The 21,373-nt window shown below is 35.9% G+C and overlaps 1 protein-coding gene across 3 annotated transcripts in view; it reads right to left on the bottom strand.

Annotated features, from left to right (window-relative positions):
- Positions 1–21,373, bottom strand: part of LOC124364817 (multiple epidermal growth factor-like domains protein 8) — a 111,618-nt gene that overhangs the window by 37,545 nt on the left and 52,700 nt on the right. For all 3 annotated transcript variants that reach the window (XM_046820593.1, XM_046820592.1, XM_046820594.1), the window contains 9 exons: positions 18,740–18,916; positions 17,180–17,356; positions 15,607–15,785; positions 12,270–12,481; positions 10,813–11,082; positions 9,643–9,843; positions 5,025–5,208; positions 4,405–4,586; positions 3,663–3,807 (listed from right to left, as the gene is read on the bottom strand). In XM_046820593.1, coding sequence (XP_046676549.1) covers positions 3,663–3,807; positions 4,405–4,586; positions 5,025–5,208; positions 9,643–9,843; positions 10,813–11,082; positions 12,270–12,481; positions 15,607–15,785; positions 17,180–17,356; positions 18,740–18,916 — 1,727 coding nt within the window. The remainder of the gene's footprint in view (positions 1–3,662; positions 3,808–4,404; positions 4,587–5,024; positions 5,209–9,642; positions 9,844–10,812; positions 11,083–12,269; positions 12,482–15,606; positions 15,786–17,179; positions 17,357–18,739; positions 18,917–21,373) is intronic.

The raw sequence follows: 21,373 nt of genomic DNA, 5'->3' as shown, positions 1-21,373 counted from the left end.
GCATTGCATAGTCCAAAAGGCATCACGGTGAACTGCCACAGTCCGTTTCCATTCCCTATGGAAAATGCCGTTTTTTTTCCTTGTCCTCTGGAGCAATCTCTACTTGCCAGTACCCACTCTTCATGTCCAGGGTCGAGAAGAACTTGCCGCCTCCCAGAGCATCCAGTGTGTCGGTCGATCCGCGGTTAAAGGGTAACTGTCCTTCTTGGTGACGTTATTGAGTAGTCGGTAGTCCACGCAGAACCTAGAAGTCCCCATCCTTCTTCTTCACTAGTACCACCGGCGAATTCCATGGACTGCTGGAAGGCTCGATCACCCCATCTCGCTCCATCTCCTTTGTTATTTGCTCAGCTTCCTCCCTCTTCGCCCAGGGTAGTCTCCTAGGAATTTGGCGGATTGGTTGTGCGTCTCCAACATTTATCTTGTGCTGAACTACAGTCGTCCTGCCTCTTGGCCCTGTAGCAGTTTCGAAAACATCCTGGTACTCTGTTATTAACTTAGCTACTTGTTTAGTTTGTTCCAAGTCCATTCCCTTGCAAGCATCTCTCACAAATTTAGCTATGTCTTCTGGAAGATTCTTGTGGCAGGATGCTGTCTGTCTAACAGATTGCGATACAGAAGAAACTGAGTAACAGGTACCTAAGAGCTTTGCCTTGTTTTAAAGTAACAGGATAGTCGTTTAAGTTCATTATGCAGACTGGAACTTCCCCTGGAAGATTGAAACAGTGTCTTCCCTACAAGGGGACACCTCGGCCAAGCTCCTCTTCGTTTACAGCTGGGGTCTAACATTAAGTTCTGTCCTTCCGGTACAGTTCTGTTGACTTCTGCTCTCACGATCTTCTGAGCACGAGATGGCAGTGTGGTATCTTTTAATAACCGCACCGAAGAAGTAAGATTTTTTCTAAGCTGAAGGACGACTTCTTCTCCGCCAACAGTCGTCACCCCTTTTCCTTGAGGTCTAATTGAAGGCCAAGTTTCATCAATTACGTCCATGCCGAGTATAACGTCCTCCTCGATGTTAGCAACGAGAGTGCGATGTTTAAAGCATGTACTCCCGATGCAGAAGGTGGCAACTGTCTCCCCGTGAACACTGGCCAAGTCCCCAGTCGCAGTCCTCAATGTCCAGGTTGTTGGAGTGACTTTATTGGGAGGTGAACAAACATCTCTATTTACTATGGTCATACGTTGCCCCAGTGTCTAGTAGAAGGCTTCTGGGCTTCCCGTTGACTAATCCCATCTATGTAGAGGCTGTTAGTCTGTCCTGACAAAAGATGCCACAAATATATGCTGTCGGCTGGGGCCTCACAGTTTTGCTGGTTGACAATTGCCCCTTCCTGTCAACCCTTTTTAGTTTTCCTGCATCTGCCCCCCAAGAGGCTCTATCTGGGCACTTGCTTCGGGGATGGCCCAACTCTCCACAACTCCAGCAGCGGATTTCCTTCTTCCTGTTCTTCAGCGCATCCAGCACTCTCTGGACTACGTCTTCTATCTTAAAACCTTCTTCCACGCCAGACCCCTCGAAGACGTGCATGTCCTTGCACAGACTGTCTTACTGCTTCAAAATTCTAGTGCTTGTGTTAGCGCCTCGTGTAATGTCTTTAGGACGAGCCAACTTTACAGCCTGCTGTGTTTCAGCGTCTCGAAGGCCGTCGAGGAATTTGTCGATGGATAAGTTCTCGCAGACAGCCTCATCACAAGTAGAGTAAGCACCTCTTACAAGTCGTGGCGATATCAGCTTCAAATTCCTGCAGTGATTCATTGGACTTCTGGTGGCGACTCCTGAGTTGAGACCTGTAGACCAGTTCCATGTGCTTATGTCCGAACCGCATCTCCAGTCGTCTAACCAGTTTCTCCGTAGTTTTGGCGCTCCGCAGGTGGCACGGTCTGCAGGACCTTTAGCGCGTCTCCACGCAGCGAAAGGCAGAGCATGGACGCTTTTGTTGATGACGGCCAACGGTGGACGGCGGCAGCAGTCTCGAACAGTGTCCGAAAATCCTCCCAGGTCATCTTACCGTCGAAGGTTGGCACCCCTGCAATTACTCATTGGTGGACATGAATTAAGCTGAGGTTCCGTAATTAATTCTGGTTTTTCCATCTTCTGGGCTAACAATGGATTCTGTGCAGGTTTCTGAGCCCTTGTTTCTCTGAGCTATTTCCTCTAAGATCCTAATTCTATCACCAAATTCTTTTGAATAATCATTTAACTTGTCTTCTAATTGTTTGGAGCAACCATTTATACCCGCTTCTAGTTGCTTTTTAAATTCCTCTTCAACTCTACAAATTTTTAAATTAAACTCTGTAGCTAATTCATCTTTCATACTTTTCAAGTCATTTTGAAGTGTTTCACAATTACTATTTAATTTTTCTTCCAATGTTTTTACTATTACTATTTAATTTTTCTTCCAATGTTTTAGTTAAGTTAGATTGTAACACTTTGGGTAAGCTTACTTGCTTCAGTTTCAAAAATTAATATTTCGGGATCTTCACCTGCTTCTATCATCGCCTGTTTAAGTCTATAAGCTAAAAACTGTTTTTGTCCCAGAAGTATCTAAGTCCCTTTTTTCTAACTCCCGTTTTAAATCAGCCACTTTCAAATCTGCTAACTTAAACCCACTAGAAGCCATCGTTTTATTATATTATTACTTTACAATAATATTAATACAATAAATAAATAATAAATAATATCTAAAGTGTTGCTTTAACAAATCAATCCCACTTCTGACACCAATGTTACGTTTTTTACAAACTAAATAATTCTTATGTGGGTTTACAAATAAGCAACACGATTATTAGTTACAATTAATAATGTTTATTAAAGCTAATTTACAATAAGGACAAATAATTACTTTAATGAAAGAAATTACTATTTACAATTATTTACTATTAATTACAACTCCAATAAATTACAATTACTAATTATTAATATTTGCTAAATGACTAAGATGGCTTTCTGCAAAACTAATATTATTTGCAATCACAAATATAGCTAATTAACAAGTGGCTTTACTGTCTCTTCTGCTTAAGTCCAATTTTGCTTACGGTTTCCCCGGTGTCGTAATCCTTCCACAGGAGTTGTCCAATACTGCGCTGAATCTTCCGGGTCGATCCCACGATGCGACGATTCCCACAGCAGTATCTCCGCAGGCACTCACTATCACAGGATCCGTGTCACGACACTCACTACACTGCCTCACTGGTACTCACAACTCCCCCGGCTCCCCAGTAGACGGCCTTATATAACCTTCTAGCATTCTTGCTAGAAGGGTCTATATACCGGTGGGCTCTGGAAGGTCTAGAAGATTCCGGAGTCAATGGGCAGTGAGTCTTTTACCAGGAAGACTGCTCTAGACTTTCTATTGTCATCAGCCTATTCAGAAGAAAGGACTGGCCCAGCCATTTATGAGGGTGTTTTGATGGCTCTCGCAGAAGGATTTATGGCGGTCCCTTACGTCAACAGCCAGGCCGCCACGACGGCCAGCTCCGTGACAATATCTTCAATCACTGATGCTATTTACTTACATTGCCTAAATACAAGTTCTTTGTACCTTTAATCTTATTTCCTCTAAAATCAATTAACAACAAGTAATTCTTCTCATATTATAGGTAAATTTAAATATACTCCTAAATACTTGATGGATAATTAAACTAGAACCTGTAATCACCTTTGGACAACAGCCTGATCCATTGGTTGCAGGCGTACGAGTAGGCGATGAGTGAGTCCTGCGTTGTGGGCGTGACACTACGACCTCCGAACACCAACAGAAACTCATCAGTCGTCACAGCCGTGTGCAGGAACCTTGGCTGTGGCTTGAGCAGAAGAAAACTTGTCAGTATAAAGAACTACTTACTTAAGTTTTATATATATATTGGCTAGATCAGTTTATAATAAATACATTTATTATAAAATTAAAATTAAAATTTTAAAATTTCTAGTTTGTTGATCCAAACTTAAAATTATAAATTAGTAAAAAAAATATTAGACTTAAATATCTATCCATTTTATTTTAAATTTAAGTCTTAATCCAAGAAACAAAACTTATAAGCCTACTTTATTTACAAGTTGAGTAACATTAATTTTTGCAACGACACGTAATTTTTCCTTTTTTGCCATTTCTGTACAAGTAAATGTAACAAAAGTTTTGAAATTCATAGTACTTAATATAAAAACCAAGTTATTTGTGATAAAATAATTAGACCTCTTTATAGCGTGTATTTAAAAAACTAAAAAAATTAAGGGTTAATAAGCTAGTTTAAGTATAATAAATGTCCACTGCAATAAAATCACTTCATTCAACATACTCCAACAAACCGTTTGATGTACCTTAATCAGTATTACATTGTCAGATCTTTTTACTAAATATTGTATTACTTGCTGTTACGTAATATAGTATAGTGAAAACACACCAGTTGCATCCTGGGTGGGTTGTACTCCTCAAAAGTGGGTAGGACGGACCAAGTCTGCGACGGGTAGTGGAATGTGTACAGTTTGTTAGATATAAACGTACGGTTAACAGCGTACGTGTAGCCTCCAAACACGTAGAAGCTGGCAGTGGGCACGTGGTACACTGTGCTGTGTCCGTACACTCCTGAGGATTCACAAAACAATATCAGCTTTATCAATACATTTCTAGTGCTTAGACATCCTATTTTAACCCTTCATACACCACTAATAAATCCATTAACTTTGCTATAACACCAAAAAAAAGGAAAAAAAATTGGTTTCTTAAGTTCAAAGCTAATTTTTATTTGAACTAAATTATAAAAGGTAAAAGCAAAGAAAGTATAAAACAGAGCATTTTACTTTTAAATTAGCAAATTTATTGATACAAATAAAAAAGAACTATTTACAACTAGACTGGGTTAGATGGATTTAGGCGTGCATTCAGTGAACTTTATAAGTAAAAATATCCTATAAAGTTGAACTATACAAAACTTACAGTATTTTGGTATTCTTTGAAGAATTTGTGTTACTAATAGACAACTTTTATTAGGTTAAAACAGATTTTTAACATAAAATAAAATACCCAGAGGTCCATTTCCAAAGGTCTCCAGCTCTGTCCAGTTCTCAGTGGCTAGGTCGAACTCCCACACCGACTGCAGGAAACCAAAGTTGGGGCTGAACCCTCCGATGAGCAGTAGACTCTCAGACTCCGGGCCCCGCCGCAGTGTCAGAGTGTGACCCGCCAGAGGTGGGGGAGCTGTAGCAGTCTGTAATAACAAACATGATTTAACTATTACAGCTTCAGGCTTTGTCACCACCATCTGTGACTTCAAAGGAAATTAATATTACTAAACAGCAAATCAACAACAAAAATAACTCAAGAAAATAAAGTCCTGTAGAACATACACTTCACATAGCATTAATCATTTGTTATATAATTGGAAGGTTGAACTTTTGTAATATTCTATAAATTTATGATGTTCTTTGTGGACTTGAGAATTGGATACATGTCTACCTTCTTGTAATATTTTATTGTATTGACTGATCTTATATCCAGTGAACAAATGTAATACCAGTTCTTTACAAATGCATTAAGTGAATATTTCAGTACGTTAGTAACCTCTTACTCTACATTCCCACTTACTAACCAAAACCAAATGAAATACTGGAGAATAAAATTAGTAAATTATTGTCTGAAAAAAAATGTCAACATTCCAAGATTCTGCCTGGCAGATAACCCCTTCAATTACACTTTGTCTTCCTTTCTTTCTTCTAATACTCATTACTCTGTTTACAGCACATTCTAACTCCCATTATTTAACACTTTTAACTCATACACAATAGATTAGAACAAGTTTTCTTAATAATAATGTACGAGGGCTGTTCAGAAAGTAACCTCCGGTTGGTCACAGTGCGGGTAGTGGAGGGGAGTAGCGCGCCATCTGTGCATTCACGCACTAAGCAGGTCAGTCAGCATCAAGCTGTAGTCGAGTGAACATCGTACCTGCGCTAGTTTAGTTTTTGTGGCAGTTTGAAATGTGTGCTGCAATAGAAAATACCGCCAAATGTGAAGTGCGTGCTGTTATACGGTTTTTTACAGCCAAAGGATACTCTGCAGCAGCTATTCATCGTGAGCTTTGTGCCGTGTACGGACCACAAGTTATGAGTGAAGGAGTTGTCCGTGAATGGGTACGTTTATTTAAAAGTGGACGAGAAAACGTTCATGATGAAGAGAGGAGTGGTAGACCATCCTTGGTGACTGACGAACTCGTTCAGACAGTTGATGCAAAAGTTCGTGAAAATCGACGTTTCACAATGGCGGAGTTGTCTACTGATTTTCCACAGATTTCTAAGACTCTTTTGTACGAGATAGTGACAGCAAGATTGGGTTACCGTAAGTTATGTGCACGATGGGTGCCCAAAATTCTTACCGACCACCACAAAACTCAAAGAATGGCCTCTGCATTAGACTTTCTGTCACGTTATGCGGACGAAGGAGAACCATTGTTAAACAGAATCGTGACCGGTGACGAAACCTGGATTAAGTACGTAAACCCTGAGACAAAAGAACAATCAAAGATGTGGGCACATTCAGATTCGCCTACCAAACCAAAAAAAGCCCGGCAAGATTTTTCTGCCAGAAAACTGATGGCAACGGTGTTTTGGGATGCCAAAGGGGTGTTGTTGGTTGAATTCATGGAACGTGGGACGACCATAAATCAAGACGTGTACTGTGAAACACTAAAAACATTACGACGGGCTATACAGAACAAACGCCGTGGTATGCTGACTTCCGGTATCGTTTTTTTTGCACGATAACGCCCGTCCTCACTCTGCTTGCAGAAACAACAGCCCTTCTTAAGTCCTTCAAGTGGGACGTTTTCAACCATCCACCTTACAGCCCAGATCTGGCGCCAAGCGACTATCACCTCTTCATGCATATGAAGAAATGGCTCGGGTCCCAGCGGTTTGATGACGACGAAGAGCTCAAAGATGCGGTCACAGGCTGGCTCAAGGCACAGGCGGGTGATTTTTATGCAGAAGGAATTTCAAAGCTTGTGAAGAGATACGATAAGTGCCTCAATCGTGATGGAGACTATGTCGAAAAATAGTGCAAAGATGTAGTTGTAAGATGTATATATTAAAATATTTTTACTTAACTTGGTGTATTTTTTTCAATCGACCGGAGGTTACTTTCTGAACAGCCCTCGTACATCTTGCAATCAATTATTTTCAAAACTAATGCTTTACTTACGTACTTATTTTAAGTTAATATTGGATACCATAAACTGCAAAATTACAATAACTATACGCTAAACACATATTGTCCTATAGTCTAAGATTAAAATTGCTTATGCTTTTCAGTATCAAGATACCATCATCAGCAAATAAAAAAAACAGTCCATACATCAGTGTTAGCTTCGTGAAAATTATTGTTGAATTACATAACACAACACAAATGAACAAAAACCTGGTTCGCACATTTCAAGTGCATGTAGAAGACTGCAGGATAAAGTTATGCTGCTGCTATCGCTACTATTAACTTTTCCCACTTGAATGACGGCAAATCTCGCTATTAAAGTTTTTGTCTTTGATCAGAAACTGTAGTTCATAAAACTGTTGGTGGTGTGTATAACTGGTGAACTAATTTTATGTATGATTATGTTTATATTGATATATATTATTTATATTTGTAAATTTTATTTACCGTTGGAAGTGAAATAAATGCATTATGACTGTTAACTGAATGTCAGACAACAGCTGTGCTCAATTAGTAATCCTCGGACACCTGTTACCACTCCAAAAAAGGTTATCATAGCAACCAAACTCGTTTCCGCTGTACACTGGTGCCTTTGACAGCTATTTTCATAAGGAAAGGATGACAGTGCAATTCTTGGGATCTGCACAGGCATGTTCCTATGTTGAATTGCATGTGATAAGTTACATCTGTAAATTGTAACAAGCAACTACGATGACTTTAGATGAGATTTCAATTTTTGTGTTCCTTTTAGTTTTATTAGATTTTAAAGTTAATTGGGAGAGTTTATATTTTTAAGGTTATATATTTCTAATCGTTTATGTATTTGTGAAACATATTTTAACTCTATAAAAAATAAGTTTTTTGTTTTTACTTACTTCCTTTAATAACTTTAGAAATCTTAATTAAAATACAACTTTAAGCAAATTAACAATTATTTATTGAAAGTTAATCGCACACTAGGGGGGAAATAAAGAAATGTATATCTAGCGCCCTAGGGGTTAAGTGGGTTATGAGGGGAAGGGGTAATCTATTGTTTGTGTACGTTATAACACTTTGTTAAGCTTCTTGAACGGGCTGGAATATACTGAACCCCTCTTCTACTTGGTGGGGAGCGCAAAAAGCCCTTGTACTTGGATGTAGTAGTAGATATGTACTTGGCTAACATGCTTAGGTTTTAGGAATGTCCCTTTTAAATGAATTAATGAATACATTTCAAATGATATACAATAATTTCATGTTGTACTTCATCCAACATTAGTTAAACATAATCACTAACGTTAGATTGTATCCAGTTGTGAAACGTACATTTGCCGGGTCAGCTCTTGTTCTTTTGATTTTCTTGTTCTACGAAAGATTGATGGTTATCATTAACAAATATCTTGGCCAATACAAAATATACTGAATTATGATTTCAAAATTGTTTCCTGGGCTGTTATTGACTCTGAATTCCATTTTTTTTAGTTTTTGTTGTAATTTTTATTTTCCAAATGTATTTTTAATCGAATTCCAAATTTATTTATAGATTTTGAATATGGATCTGAATTCAGTCCTTTGCTACTAACAATGCTATCTCTACCTGAAAATCAATTAAAAACCAATAAACTGTCTAAAATGATTAATTGGTTATTAATTACTTTTGTCTATGTTGAGTCAAGATAACTTTTTTCAACCTTTCTTTGTGTTTGCTTTGAATAACAAACAACAAAATATAATTAACAAAAATATAATTAATTATTATTTTATGTTTCCAGTGAATTTGCATTGTTGGGGGAGTCCAGCAATAAGTCTTGTTAATTTGCATATTTTTAACACTGCAAAGACGTTTATTTGATTGTGCTTCTAGTTGCACTGTTTCATCTATTACCAATCAACTCTGTGTAATGTGTTTTTAGGCATCTATCTACCACCCTATCTTTTTTTCTCATATTGTGCCTATGATGAGACTTAATTGGAACATTTCGCTAATTGATACTCGATTTCATCTACATTAATGAAGCTCCAATACAATACACTGTGATATCAATCTCCAATAAGGCCATATCAATACACTGATATGTACTCATTGACTACAGTGCTACCAAACATTCCGAAACAGCTTCAACCTGATTGATTATTGAAAACTTTTCTATTGAAATTGGCCAGATCTACTCCATTGGAAAGTATCAGTACCAGAACAGAATAAAGAAAGCTGTAGAATAAACAATCATGGAATGAAACGTATCCATAAACAACCATAGAATCGGTTCTTCTGTATGAGTTGTTGCTAAAAATAATTATGATTTCTCTTTTATACATGTGTAATATTTATTTATCTTTAAAACTTGTTTATATTAAAAAAACTATCCAAGAAAAAATTGTTGTAACCAACACCGAAACTAAAAAGGTGGAAAGACCTGTCCCTAATTTAAATTAAGTTAGAAACCGTAATGGGAAGCGATACCTGGATATCAATCCAACGCTGATTCTTCAGACTGAACTTCCAGAAGTCGTTGAGAGTACTGTTTGAAACTCCAGGCACATTGGTTTCTTTCTGCGTGAGTCCTCCATACACGAATATTTCACGCTTGGACTGTACTATCTCTGCTGCGTGGAAGTAGCGACCTTGAGGCATGTTGATGTCGTTTGTAGAGTCTATTGTCACCTGTAAAACCACAAATTGTGTTTGGTTTTTACTGCTATATCATGTCTCATGTAAAGAAAATTTCTCATCTTTACCGCACTTGAGACAAACACTAATACACACCTGTTATCACTGGCATTAGTATCGATATCAAAATGCCTTGTCAAATCTGTACTTAGTTAATTGGTATTTGAATAACTGAGAAACTGAGTAATCAGTGGTTGAATGATACAAAATTCTTTAGTGACCATTACATATGATGCAATACATGAGTTTTAGCAATCACTAGATAATCATCAACAACACAGAATTTCCATTCCCAATTCTACTTGTTCCTCCAGCTTACTCAGTCCACTACTAGTACAATTCAAAGTAGTTCACAATTAAATTTGAAACCTTCTTGAAAAATATCTGGCATTTAAAAAGAACAATGTAAAATTTCTGTTACAAAATTTGTAAAAGGCATAAATTTTGTATGTAAATATATTTTTTTCACGGAGAAGGTTTATATGCTATGCCTATTGATGTAACTTGCCACCAGGCGGTGCTGAACAAGATAAAAGTTTTCAAAGCACCTACACATTATAACGAGACAGTTAGTAAATTAAATAGCCAAACACTATTTGAAGGCATTAACTTATGATGCATATTTGTCTTTAAAATAAATTTCTGGTGAACTTAAAGCTTGAGTTTTAGACCACTTTATAATAAAGTACATGTATGTGTACAATGGCTATAAACATACACTTTTGACAGATTTTCTTGATCGTGCAAACAAGGCAAACTCTACATTGGCATTGGAAATATAATTCACTTGCACTAGAAGTGCTCATAAACGGGGAAAGCTTAGGAAAAGCATGTGAAGCCGCAGAAACATCTAGTTTGTGACATAAATCTTTTTGCAACATGAAAATTTAATTCAGTAAAATTAAAGTGTACCTATTAGAAGACATTTTGTATGTAATGGGTGCAGAAGGAAGGTGTATTCACCTGCATCCATGTGTTGTTCTTTGTGTCGAAGAGGCGGATATCGTTGAGTGGACCGTGGGAGAGTGAGTACCCGCCAAACAGCCAGAGTGAGCCACGTCGGTCGGTCAGCAGCGAGTGGCCAAACCGTGGCAACATCTTACGCAAGTGGTCCAGGTTATCAGCGAGGTGCGCAGAATTAAACAGCTCAGTGAAGACCAGTTGATTGGCTCTCAGCCTGGTCGCACATTGTGGTCCTCCCCATCCCTCCGTACACAGGCACCGCCCATAGCCCTACACATTACTTACTTATCTGATTACTTCACATACTACAAAATAAATCGTTCACATATTGTTAGTTAAATATTTGTGAACAATACAATGGAATCACAATACAAATAATAAGAGAGTGAGAATCCATACATTAAAGTAGAGCCTATAAAGTACTTAAATCCTGGATAATATTCACTATACAATATAATTTTTAATATCTTTAAAGAAATTACTTGAGGAAAATTAAGTATTGACTGTTTTACATAGTTATTCTAATTTTAATACTTTAACCATACATGTTAAAATAACTTAAAATAACTCAAACTCTTGTGAAAGATTTTAATTATCATTGTGGAGAACATGACAACAGATTGAAAATCTTATTTAAATGGTTTTTTAGTACTTACATATTTTATACAAGTATGCTCTTTAATCGTTTACAGCATGAATGTTGACATTGAGTATTAAAAAGCTACAATAAGATCTACCATAAGAATTGTATCTTATTATAATTAATATATTACAAAAAAAAGGGCTCGCAAAAAATGTGTATAAAATAAAAATCAGTACTCAAATCAAGACATCTTTCTGATCTGTGTCAGAAACCACGCCTTCTGTAAAATGGATTTCAAAGTAAAAGCTACTCTGGCAAAATGCAATTAATTAATTTTTTTTAAATTTTATTGCTGTTAAATGGCAATTTGTATTGTCATTCGGGAAATTTTAATATTTTTTTTTATATCGAAGCATATTGAAGAGTTAATAACTAATTGAAGTCAAAGCTAACCAAATAATCGTAGCTGATATTCTTTAAAAACATGGTATAATCAGATAATCAGTATTGTACAAATACCGATCCTAGGTGGATGGTCGATGAATGCATACCTATTGTGACCTGTATTCTGTAGTTTAGTTTTTTTATTTTATTAAGTGCATGTTTGAGAGTTAGCGAAGTTGACACACAACATGGTGGTTGTGATTCCTGACTTATGTGTGTCGCAACACTCTGGTATGATTTGTTTATTTTAACCTAGTTTGTAATTATATATTAGGTTAGTTATTTATCTGAAGAAGAGATCAGATTGCAGATCTCAAAACGTAGTGTTACTGATTTATTGTATGACTGAACAATGGCAAATGTCCGCAAAAATTCTGTTTCTTTCAGAATAAGTTAAAAGACGAAATGATCAGTGAAAGAATATATTCACCTTGTCGCAGAAGCCCTGTTTAAGGTCAGCTGTGCAGTTGTTGGAGCACAGCTGATCACTGCAGTCCGGTCCTGTTGTTCCCTCCGGACACACACAGGCTCCCTGGCGACACACCCGGTTCCGGGGACATCTATCGGGGCACGTCAACACAGTCACCGAGGCATTGAACCCTTCCAGCGGATCTCCCTGCTTGTAGTGCACAGTCATCATCCCTGCAAGCAGCATCGTACTACAGAATTTGTTGGTTATATAGTACTTAGCATAACAATATTCAAAATTGTACAATGAAAACACATAGTAACAATACTATAGAATTCTAATTCTATGTGTTAGTAAGAGCAAGTAACATTGTTACTACAAGGTAAACTGCTGAACCTTACAATATACCAACACTAGAAGTCTATAAACTAACATGCTAAGAAAAATTTAAATAGTGGGTTGCGATTTTTTCATAATATTTTATTCATAATACTTTTACAAAGTAGGAGTACACAACATCACATGTTACATAATGAAAAAATTAATGAATGAATGAAAAATGTCTTTATTAAAGAGGCGGAGTTAGGGCTATCAAGCCCTCTCTACCATTCAACCTCATATTGTATACAGTAAATTGACAATAGTTTAATACAATTGTGATAAATTATTAACTCATTCTTTAAATAGAAAATAACAAATTGCTTAAACTATACAAAATTAAATGAACTTAAAGTAAAAACCTATATATTGAAATGAATTCAATACTTAAAATACAAAAGAAAAACTTTATATATATATATATATATATATATATATATATATATATATATATATATATCATTATATATATATATTTATTATATATATATAAAAATCATTATATATATATATAAATCATTATATATATATATATATATATATTTATTTATTATATATATATAATTATATACAGTATATATAATGATTAATACAAGAAAATTCAAAACAAAGAGCAAGAAGAGACACATTCAATCACTCGTAACACACAGATTGACCACATGACCACAACAAGCAGCACCACCCGTCACCTCCACAGGCCCCCCAACACCAAGCCCCTAATCCCCGCCCCCGAAGTGAGTACGGTCCTCAATACATCTGATATCATCGGGAGAGCGTTCCAAAGGCAACAAGCCTGAACAGTAAAACACCTATTAAAAATTTTTGAACAATGGATTGGACTGATAGTAATGTGGCTCCCCTTCTTGTAGGTCGTTCACTAATATAAGAAATCAAGTTGAAATGATAAACAGGATATTAACCCATTGCGGATCGTATTGTTTTGGCGCGCGGGCACCAGCGGGCGTGAATTAATTCACGGGCAGTGGCCGCACGAACAGCAATGATGCACCACATCGTTTCACTCGCTATTGTATACTAGATAATTCAGCTGCGAAGGTTTCGTTCAGATGGAACATGGGCCTGCTGGTGTATCCGTGATGTAGGAACGATAACACGCGAGCAAGGTTACGGCGTGGCATGGATGATGTCTGAATCATAGTCTAAATAAAGCGGCTCGGGCGAATCGATTGCAACATCTGGGCCATTGTCTAGACTAAACCCACCAACATGAACGTCTACGTCGTTTAGTTGTGTCACTATCCTCAAAAGTATTATAATAACAACTGAGGAAAACACCCAATCAGAAGCGCTAAAAAGCAGAGAGTAAACTCATATGAATGATTTTTCAACTTCGACATACAACTGCGATCTGTAGGATATTTATAAAACTTTTGAAAACTCTAAACGTAGACCGTTGTTAAAACACTCTTAATAGACAAGTGAAGACGGTCGCCCGATCTATCAGACATTAACAGAACTATTTGGAGGGAAATTTAAAAGCAGACCGCTTTTACGACCTGAGCTTGTCACCGTGCCGTTAGGCCCGGCCGCTGCGTGACGAGCCCAGCTCGTCAGTGATCCGCAATGGGTTAACAAACAGGCTTTGTTGAAGTTGCATGCACAATGTCACATCTGTAGCTCATTTCTTTCTCAAAAAATCCTGTGGACAGACCTACAGAGACATGGAAAATCAGACAGAAAAGAATTTTCCACACGCCCAGGCAGCCAGAAGAAATGTTGCAAGCCTACTGAGTGATAGGCTTCAATGGTGCTCACCCAAATCCCATGGAGGAGCATGCACCATCATTAAACGCAAGCTTGTCTACATACAAATAAACCGATATGACAGAGTACTGCAGGACCCGACGAAAAGTAAAGAATGTCTTACCGACCAGTCGAACAAAGTATTCAGATGTTAAAATTCTGTCACATGTTAAAATATCAAATGACTGGACTCAGTTTGTTTACAAATTTATCTATTTTATCATTTTCCAGTTGCAATCATGGATACTATAAGAACAATTTAATAATGTTTGCTAATGCTCAGCCAATTCATATGGAGTAACTTTCACAATCATTGAACTCAATATTGCTTATAGACATGAAATTTCATTCAAAATTGCAAGTCTTATGTTCTCGTCGTATGCAAAGACAAGACACCTTACAAAATTGGCTTTTCATTCCATGAAAATTTTAATATGGATTAAACTGTTTACAATTATTTTAGTTATGATTGTTTAATTGTTACTGTCATTTTGAATAAAAACAACAAAGAATATTATTACATTTGTTTTATCTTCACTATATAAATTATAATATATCTTTATTAATGCGGCTTAATAACATTACATTATGACTCTGTCTTTGCATTGTGATAAAATTATATTTTGAGGCATAAAGAAGTGTTCTCAAGCAGATTGAGATGTTGACTTTTGTCTGACATTTTGGTCGGTTTCTTTTTGGAATTATTTAATGTAATCTATAAACTGATGTCATATAATAGAATTTATGTACACTTTTGGCTTTGTAAGTGAGTATAAGATGTTATGCAGGAATCTGCTCATTCTAATCTAAAGCTAAATTTTCATTCAAATATATAAATATAGTTAAGTCATACAAACAATATATTTCTGAAAAGAGCATAAAATTTTAGGTACATGTCTTTTCAACTTTTTTTTTATACACTCCAACTTAAGTATAAAATGCTAAAATGGTATTTGTGAGTGAATAATGAACTAATCTTTTTCACATAGATTTTGAAACAATAAAAATATGTAGAAAGTGAAAAAGAAAACTAAACACGTCCATGTTTTTTGTGAACAAAATTGTGAATATGTTATACTTGGAGCATTGGATGTAGTAATTTTTTTAAATACATTAACAGATACCCTAAAACACTGTGCCCTACAGTAAGTTTGTGCAAGTAGCTTGTTTTATTGAGTTTTGTTTACAATGACTTACAGATGAATGTTTCACTCACCTGATCTAGCCTCAACAGTGACCGGGTAGATGGTATCCTGGGTACAGAACACTCCCAACACCTGACTCTGGTGAGTACCCATGGATACAAAGTCTGGCAACCCATCATACACGTACACACTGTTGTCCCCACATGTCACCGAGATATCCGGGTCTATCACCAACTGGATTACACTGGAACTGGAGAAAAATAAATCAGGATTCCATTACTTCCTTTGCTTAGTGTATATCAATCTCTCTCGAAAATTCCAATATAAAACTATTTCAATTCCAAAAGATTAACGTCATTATTGTGAAGACAAATTTTGGTACAGTCTGTTCTGTTCTGTTCTGCTTTGCTTAGCCAATTCATTACAATGTAAAAGATGTATTCGTAAATATATAAAGAAGACAAAAATTATTGATTCTGTAAGTATTATACAGAAAAACAAATTTCAGTTCAACACGCTGAAATTACGAGTAGACATTTCATCGTTAATGTGTTTCGTGGTGATTTTAGTAAATTCATATGTTCTGTGCTATGAAATATCTCTCAACAAAAATACAAGGTAAAAGTACACCATACCACGTATCAAGCAACAGGTTTCACTGGGGTTATAAGCAACATTTTTAATCCATATAGCTTATTTCATATCTACATGTTCTGCACATAGATAGACAACCATAAACCCATACAAAAAACAAATGTGTTCCCCGGCAGAAAAAAGAGAAATTGCAATTTTCTTGTTGCCATCATGGTTACCCATTAGATCATAGTAAAACTATTTGTTAACACTCATCCAAATTCCATAACTTGCCATGTACCATCACCGAACACAGTGCTCTTCATATAGAAATGGAACTTCATGCACAATTTCAAGTCTATAGGTCAGTTCGTTTTCGAGATATCGAGTGGACAGACAGATAGAAATGAAATTTTTCCAACCCTTCAGTGATAGTCTTCGCTAACACTAACCTATTAAAAGTTTTACGAACAATTACAGTTATTAACAAAAAAATTATTCAAAATTGCCATATGGAAATCACATTTTTGGAGCACAGCTTGGTAATTGCACTGCCTAAAAGAATTCAGTTCTTTCGATTTAAATGTTATGTTATCTATCTAAATTCTTAAGAAATAATGTATGGTTTTAGAAATAAGTATTAATTTCATTTAAATAATATAATAGTCAAGACAAAACTAAAAATAATTGATAAAAGTCTGAAATAAGATTTTATGCTAATAGACTCAATAACATAAACCACTAAATCTTAACTTGAGAGTTAAAATTTAGTGACAACTAAATTACATCCCTGCTTCCTTTTAATAGTACAGACTGTAGATTAAAAGGATTTTTAAAGGTGAATGTTGCACCAGGTTTAGTTCCAGATTACTATCCATTTAGTGAAACATCTGAAATCTGGAATTGAGTTCAACCAAACAATCATATTGAACCAACCCTTTCCACCATAGCTATGCCATGAGTAGGATTGTTAAAGTTAGGCCAACAAAGAGATTGACCAGCTTCTTCTTACAGAGAATTGCCATAAGTTCCCCATAACCAGATTATCATCATGTTAAGTGGACAACTTACACTTCAGTCTTGTTGTGTAAGTCGTGTGGACTGATGATCCAGAGACATTCACGAGACGGTGGGCCCTGTCGGGACTCCCAGGCACTCATCTCGGCCAGCCTGGAGCCCAGGCCCTGTGGCTCCCAGCTGGTCAGCATACCTCGTGCCATACACTGGAAGTAGCAGGTGCCACCACGCCTGTCACAAACTCACCAGTCAATTCTTTGTTTGAAGTTTATTTTTGACGATGGAAGGATTGAGAAGGAAACAGGATTTTTCCGGACATTTGCCATCGTTCAGTGAAACAAAAAATTAGTAACACTACGTTTCGAGATCTGCAATCTGTTGTTTCTAAATCTGTGTCTGAGGATGCAATAAGTCATCCTGACTTAGGAGTGTCACAACTCTCTGGTATGATTGCAGATCTCGAAACATAGTGTTACTGATTTTTTTGTTTCACTGAACGATGGCAAATGTCCGGAAAAATCCTGTTTCCTCCACCAGTCAATCCACCACAGATATTTAATTCTAACTGACAAATAGGTTACTGATTTACAACAAATAGTTAACGTAACTCGCGTCATACACTGAAAGGAATAGTCACATCTGCGACAGACTCACCGCTCAATCTACTAAACTGAAGGAACTCTAAACCTACTCAAACTAACTCATGGGTCACACACATCCAAATCCAATAATCAAGGGTGTCATTTGAATGTACCCAACAAATAATGCTACAAATCCAACCGAGCTAATTATGATGTTAAACAAGAAGATCTGTATAATGAATTAGTATCAATATTTTTCCTTCTTAGATAGGTCTTTAACATTTCAAGAGTTCAAAATCTCAGTTTCATTAATAAAAAAATTATTATTTGTTGCAGATCAGTATATATATTAAAGTTTCTATCTTTAATTTAACAAGTTCTATTCCCAAATTTTAAATGAACTTAGAATGTGAAAATTCAACTTAACTAGAATTTTAATTAACTATACTTTTTAAATGTCACTTGAGTACTTTTATCTATTAAATTATAAAGGTTAATTTAATAGCATTTTTCCCCCGCTGTAGACAGATATATTAGAATGGTAGTAGAATATCGGTGAAATTTCTCTGAACACATGCCAGTTTTTATTATTAGCTGGTAACTTGGGACTTGCTAAGGTTTTGTCAAGTATCACCGATCTAACCCTAGTTCTGAATGTTGTTTCTTTACCCAAATTTAATATCTATCTACATGTCAGTTACAAATCTACATTAAACACAACTCACCTGGAGTCCCCGTAGTAACCTTTCTTGCACTTGTTGCAGGTTGGCCCCTCTGTGTTGTCCTGACAATAGCAGACTCCTGTCACTGTGTCACAAACGCCCAGGGCTGTGTTACCGTGTTCGTTGCAGTTACAAATCTACATTAAACACAACTCACCTGGGGTCCCCGTAGTAACCTTTCTTGCACTTGTTGCAGGTTGGCCCCTCCGTGTTGTCCTGACAATAGCAGACTCCTGTCACTGTGTCACAAACGCCCAGGGCTGTGTTACCGTGTTCGTTACAGTTACAAATCTACATTAAACACAACTCACCTGGGGTCCCCGTAGTAACCTTTCTTGCACTTGTTGCAGGTTGGTCCCTCCGTGTTGTCCTGACAATAGCAGACTCCTGTCACTGTGTCACAAACGCCCAGGGCTGTGTTACCGTGTTCGTTGCAGTTACAGCCTCGGCAACCTTCAGGAGATGTTGCATTGCCATAGCTGCCAGCCCTACCACACACAAACACAGTTGTTACAGCAGAGTAACTATTAGGTGGCATAGTAACCGAGTTATTAGAAAGATAAGGCTAAGAGAAACTATTTACAATTTTCTTCCAGTTCCTACAAGATCTGGAGAACTTGAATTTGAGTGTGGGTTAGAGATATCATATGTACAAATCTTGTTTTAATTTGGAGCACATTTAATTTTGTTATACAAAATGGAGGGTTAAAGGTACGCCTCATGAGAAACTTAACTTCTTTGTTACATAATGTCTCCTAAACAACACCGGTACCTCAGCTTCAAAATAATGTTGGAGCAACCTGTTCGGGAAACGAAAATCAAGAAGCACCTCAGTCTCCGATGTGACTGGGCTAGCATTTAGTGTATACCACCAAAACATTCAGTCAATTAGGAATAAGTTAGGAATGTTAGAACTATGGCTCGATAAATTAAGTTGTAACATTTTAACACTAAATGAACACTGGTTAAATGGAGATGAAACCTCTTTGTTTGTACCAAAGGGTTATAATTTTTGTAGGCAACTTCCTTATATTTTCGAGGAGGATGCAGTATTTTTGTTAAACAAGGTATAGATTTTAAAGTTATTAATGTAGATACTTTTTGTTCCAATAATGTTTTTGAAGTCTCAACTATATTTATACCTTCAGTAAATACGGTTGTTGCAACAATTTATCGCACTCCTGATTCAAATATTCATCTTTTTCTTTTTTTACTTGGAAAGTTTCTTAAATTTTTATTTGATAAATATAAAAATAACTTAATTCTAACAGGAGACTTTAACATTGACATAATAAAAGAAAATCTTCAAACTGTATCATTCCTTAACTTGTTAAGATCTTATAATTTATATTGTCTTAATACACAGTGTACACGTTACAATGCTTGCCTGGACAATATTATAACGGACAAGCCAAAAAATAGTGTAAAATATCATGTACTACAACCTGACTTGGCCGATCATGATGGTGTTTTTGCTCTATTTTATGATACTACATCTTTGTATCAAATTAAAGCTCCAAATACAGTACACAAGGTTAAAAGTTTTGAATTCTACTGCTTTAGAGAAATATAAAGAAAAGCTGCTGGAGATAAATTGGCAAATTTTGGCCAGGTATGATAATGTTGACGATGTTTTTGCTTATTTTATTAAACTGTTGACAACTTCTTATGAAGAATGCTGCGTTGTAAAAAATTTTAATTCTAACTCAGTTAAAGGCAAACCATTAGTTAAGTGGTTTACACCAGAATTTAAAAAAAGTAGGGACTATACTATGTACTTATATGATGTTTTTAAGAGTAGTAAAGGTACTGTCAATGAAAGGGATCATAAAAGAGCATATGACTCAGCTAAACATGAGTACAAAAAACAAATAAAACAAGCTAAGATATAAGCAAATGAACACTATATTAATAGTTCAACAAATAAATGTAAGGCAGCATGGAGGGTAATAAGATCTGAGAGTAATAATGAAGTAAAAATGCATGACGTGCAAATTCCATCTAATGATTTCAATAATTATTTTATCAAAGTTGCCTCCCAAATTAGTAATACAGATTTAACCTCTTTAAATTACAGTCACGCTATTGAATTGGTTAACGATTATGTTATAGGAAGTGTAATACCTCATTTTAAGTGGAAATATATTCTTGTAAAGGATGTTTTATATTGTGTCAACAAACTCAGCTCCTCAAATAGTCAAGACTTACATGGTTTTTCTAATACCCTTGTTAAGAATATTATACAAATAATAGTAGAGCCTTTAACTATACTTTATAATTTAATGTTGGAACAAGGTGTATTTCCATTAGCTCTTAAAGTTACAAAAACAATACTTATCTTTAAAAAAGGTGATAAAAAATCTCCAGAAAATTATAGGCCTATATTTGTATAGGCCTAAATTATTAGGCCTTGTACCTATATTTAGTAAGATATTTGAGTACTGTATCAAAGAGCAATTATACATTTTTTTCCACCATAACAAACTCCTTTGTGAAGAGCAATTTGGTTTCTTGCCAGGACTAAATACAATCAAGGCTGTAGAAAAAGTTGTTGAAAATATATTGTTTAATTTTGAAGAAAAAAGTATTACATGTGCCACACTAATTGATTTGTCAAAGGCTTTTGATTGTCTTTCTCATGAACTGTTAATAAAAAAGTTACATGTGTACGGAATAAGAAATAAGGAATTAAAGTTGTTTAAGTCATACCTTAGTGATAGGAAACAAATGGTTGTTCAAGGTAATGATAAATCTGAATTTAAAAATGTAAAAATTGGGGTCCCTCAAGATTCTGTACTTGGGTCTTTTTTATTTATAGTTGCCATTAATGATTTTGCTTATAGTATGCCATGTTTTTCTGTTTTATATGCTGACGACACAACATTCATTAATAAACAACATAATCTTAAAAACCTCATAACGGAGCAAGAACACTCTATGAGGAT

The sequence above is a fragment of the Homalodisca vitripennis genome, chromosome 6, assembly GCF_021130785.1.
Source record: "Homalodisca vitripennis isolate AUS2020 chromosome 6, UT_GWSS_2.1, whole genome shotgun sequence".
NCBI classification, from domain to species: Eukaryota; Metazoa; Arthropoda; class Insecta; order Hemiptera; family Cicadellidae; genus Homalodisca; species Homalodisca vitripennis.
This window is presented reverse-complemented; position numbering and strand designations above follow the sequence as displayed.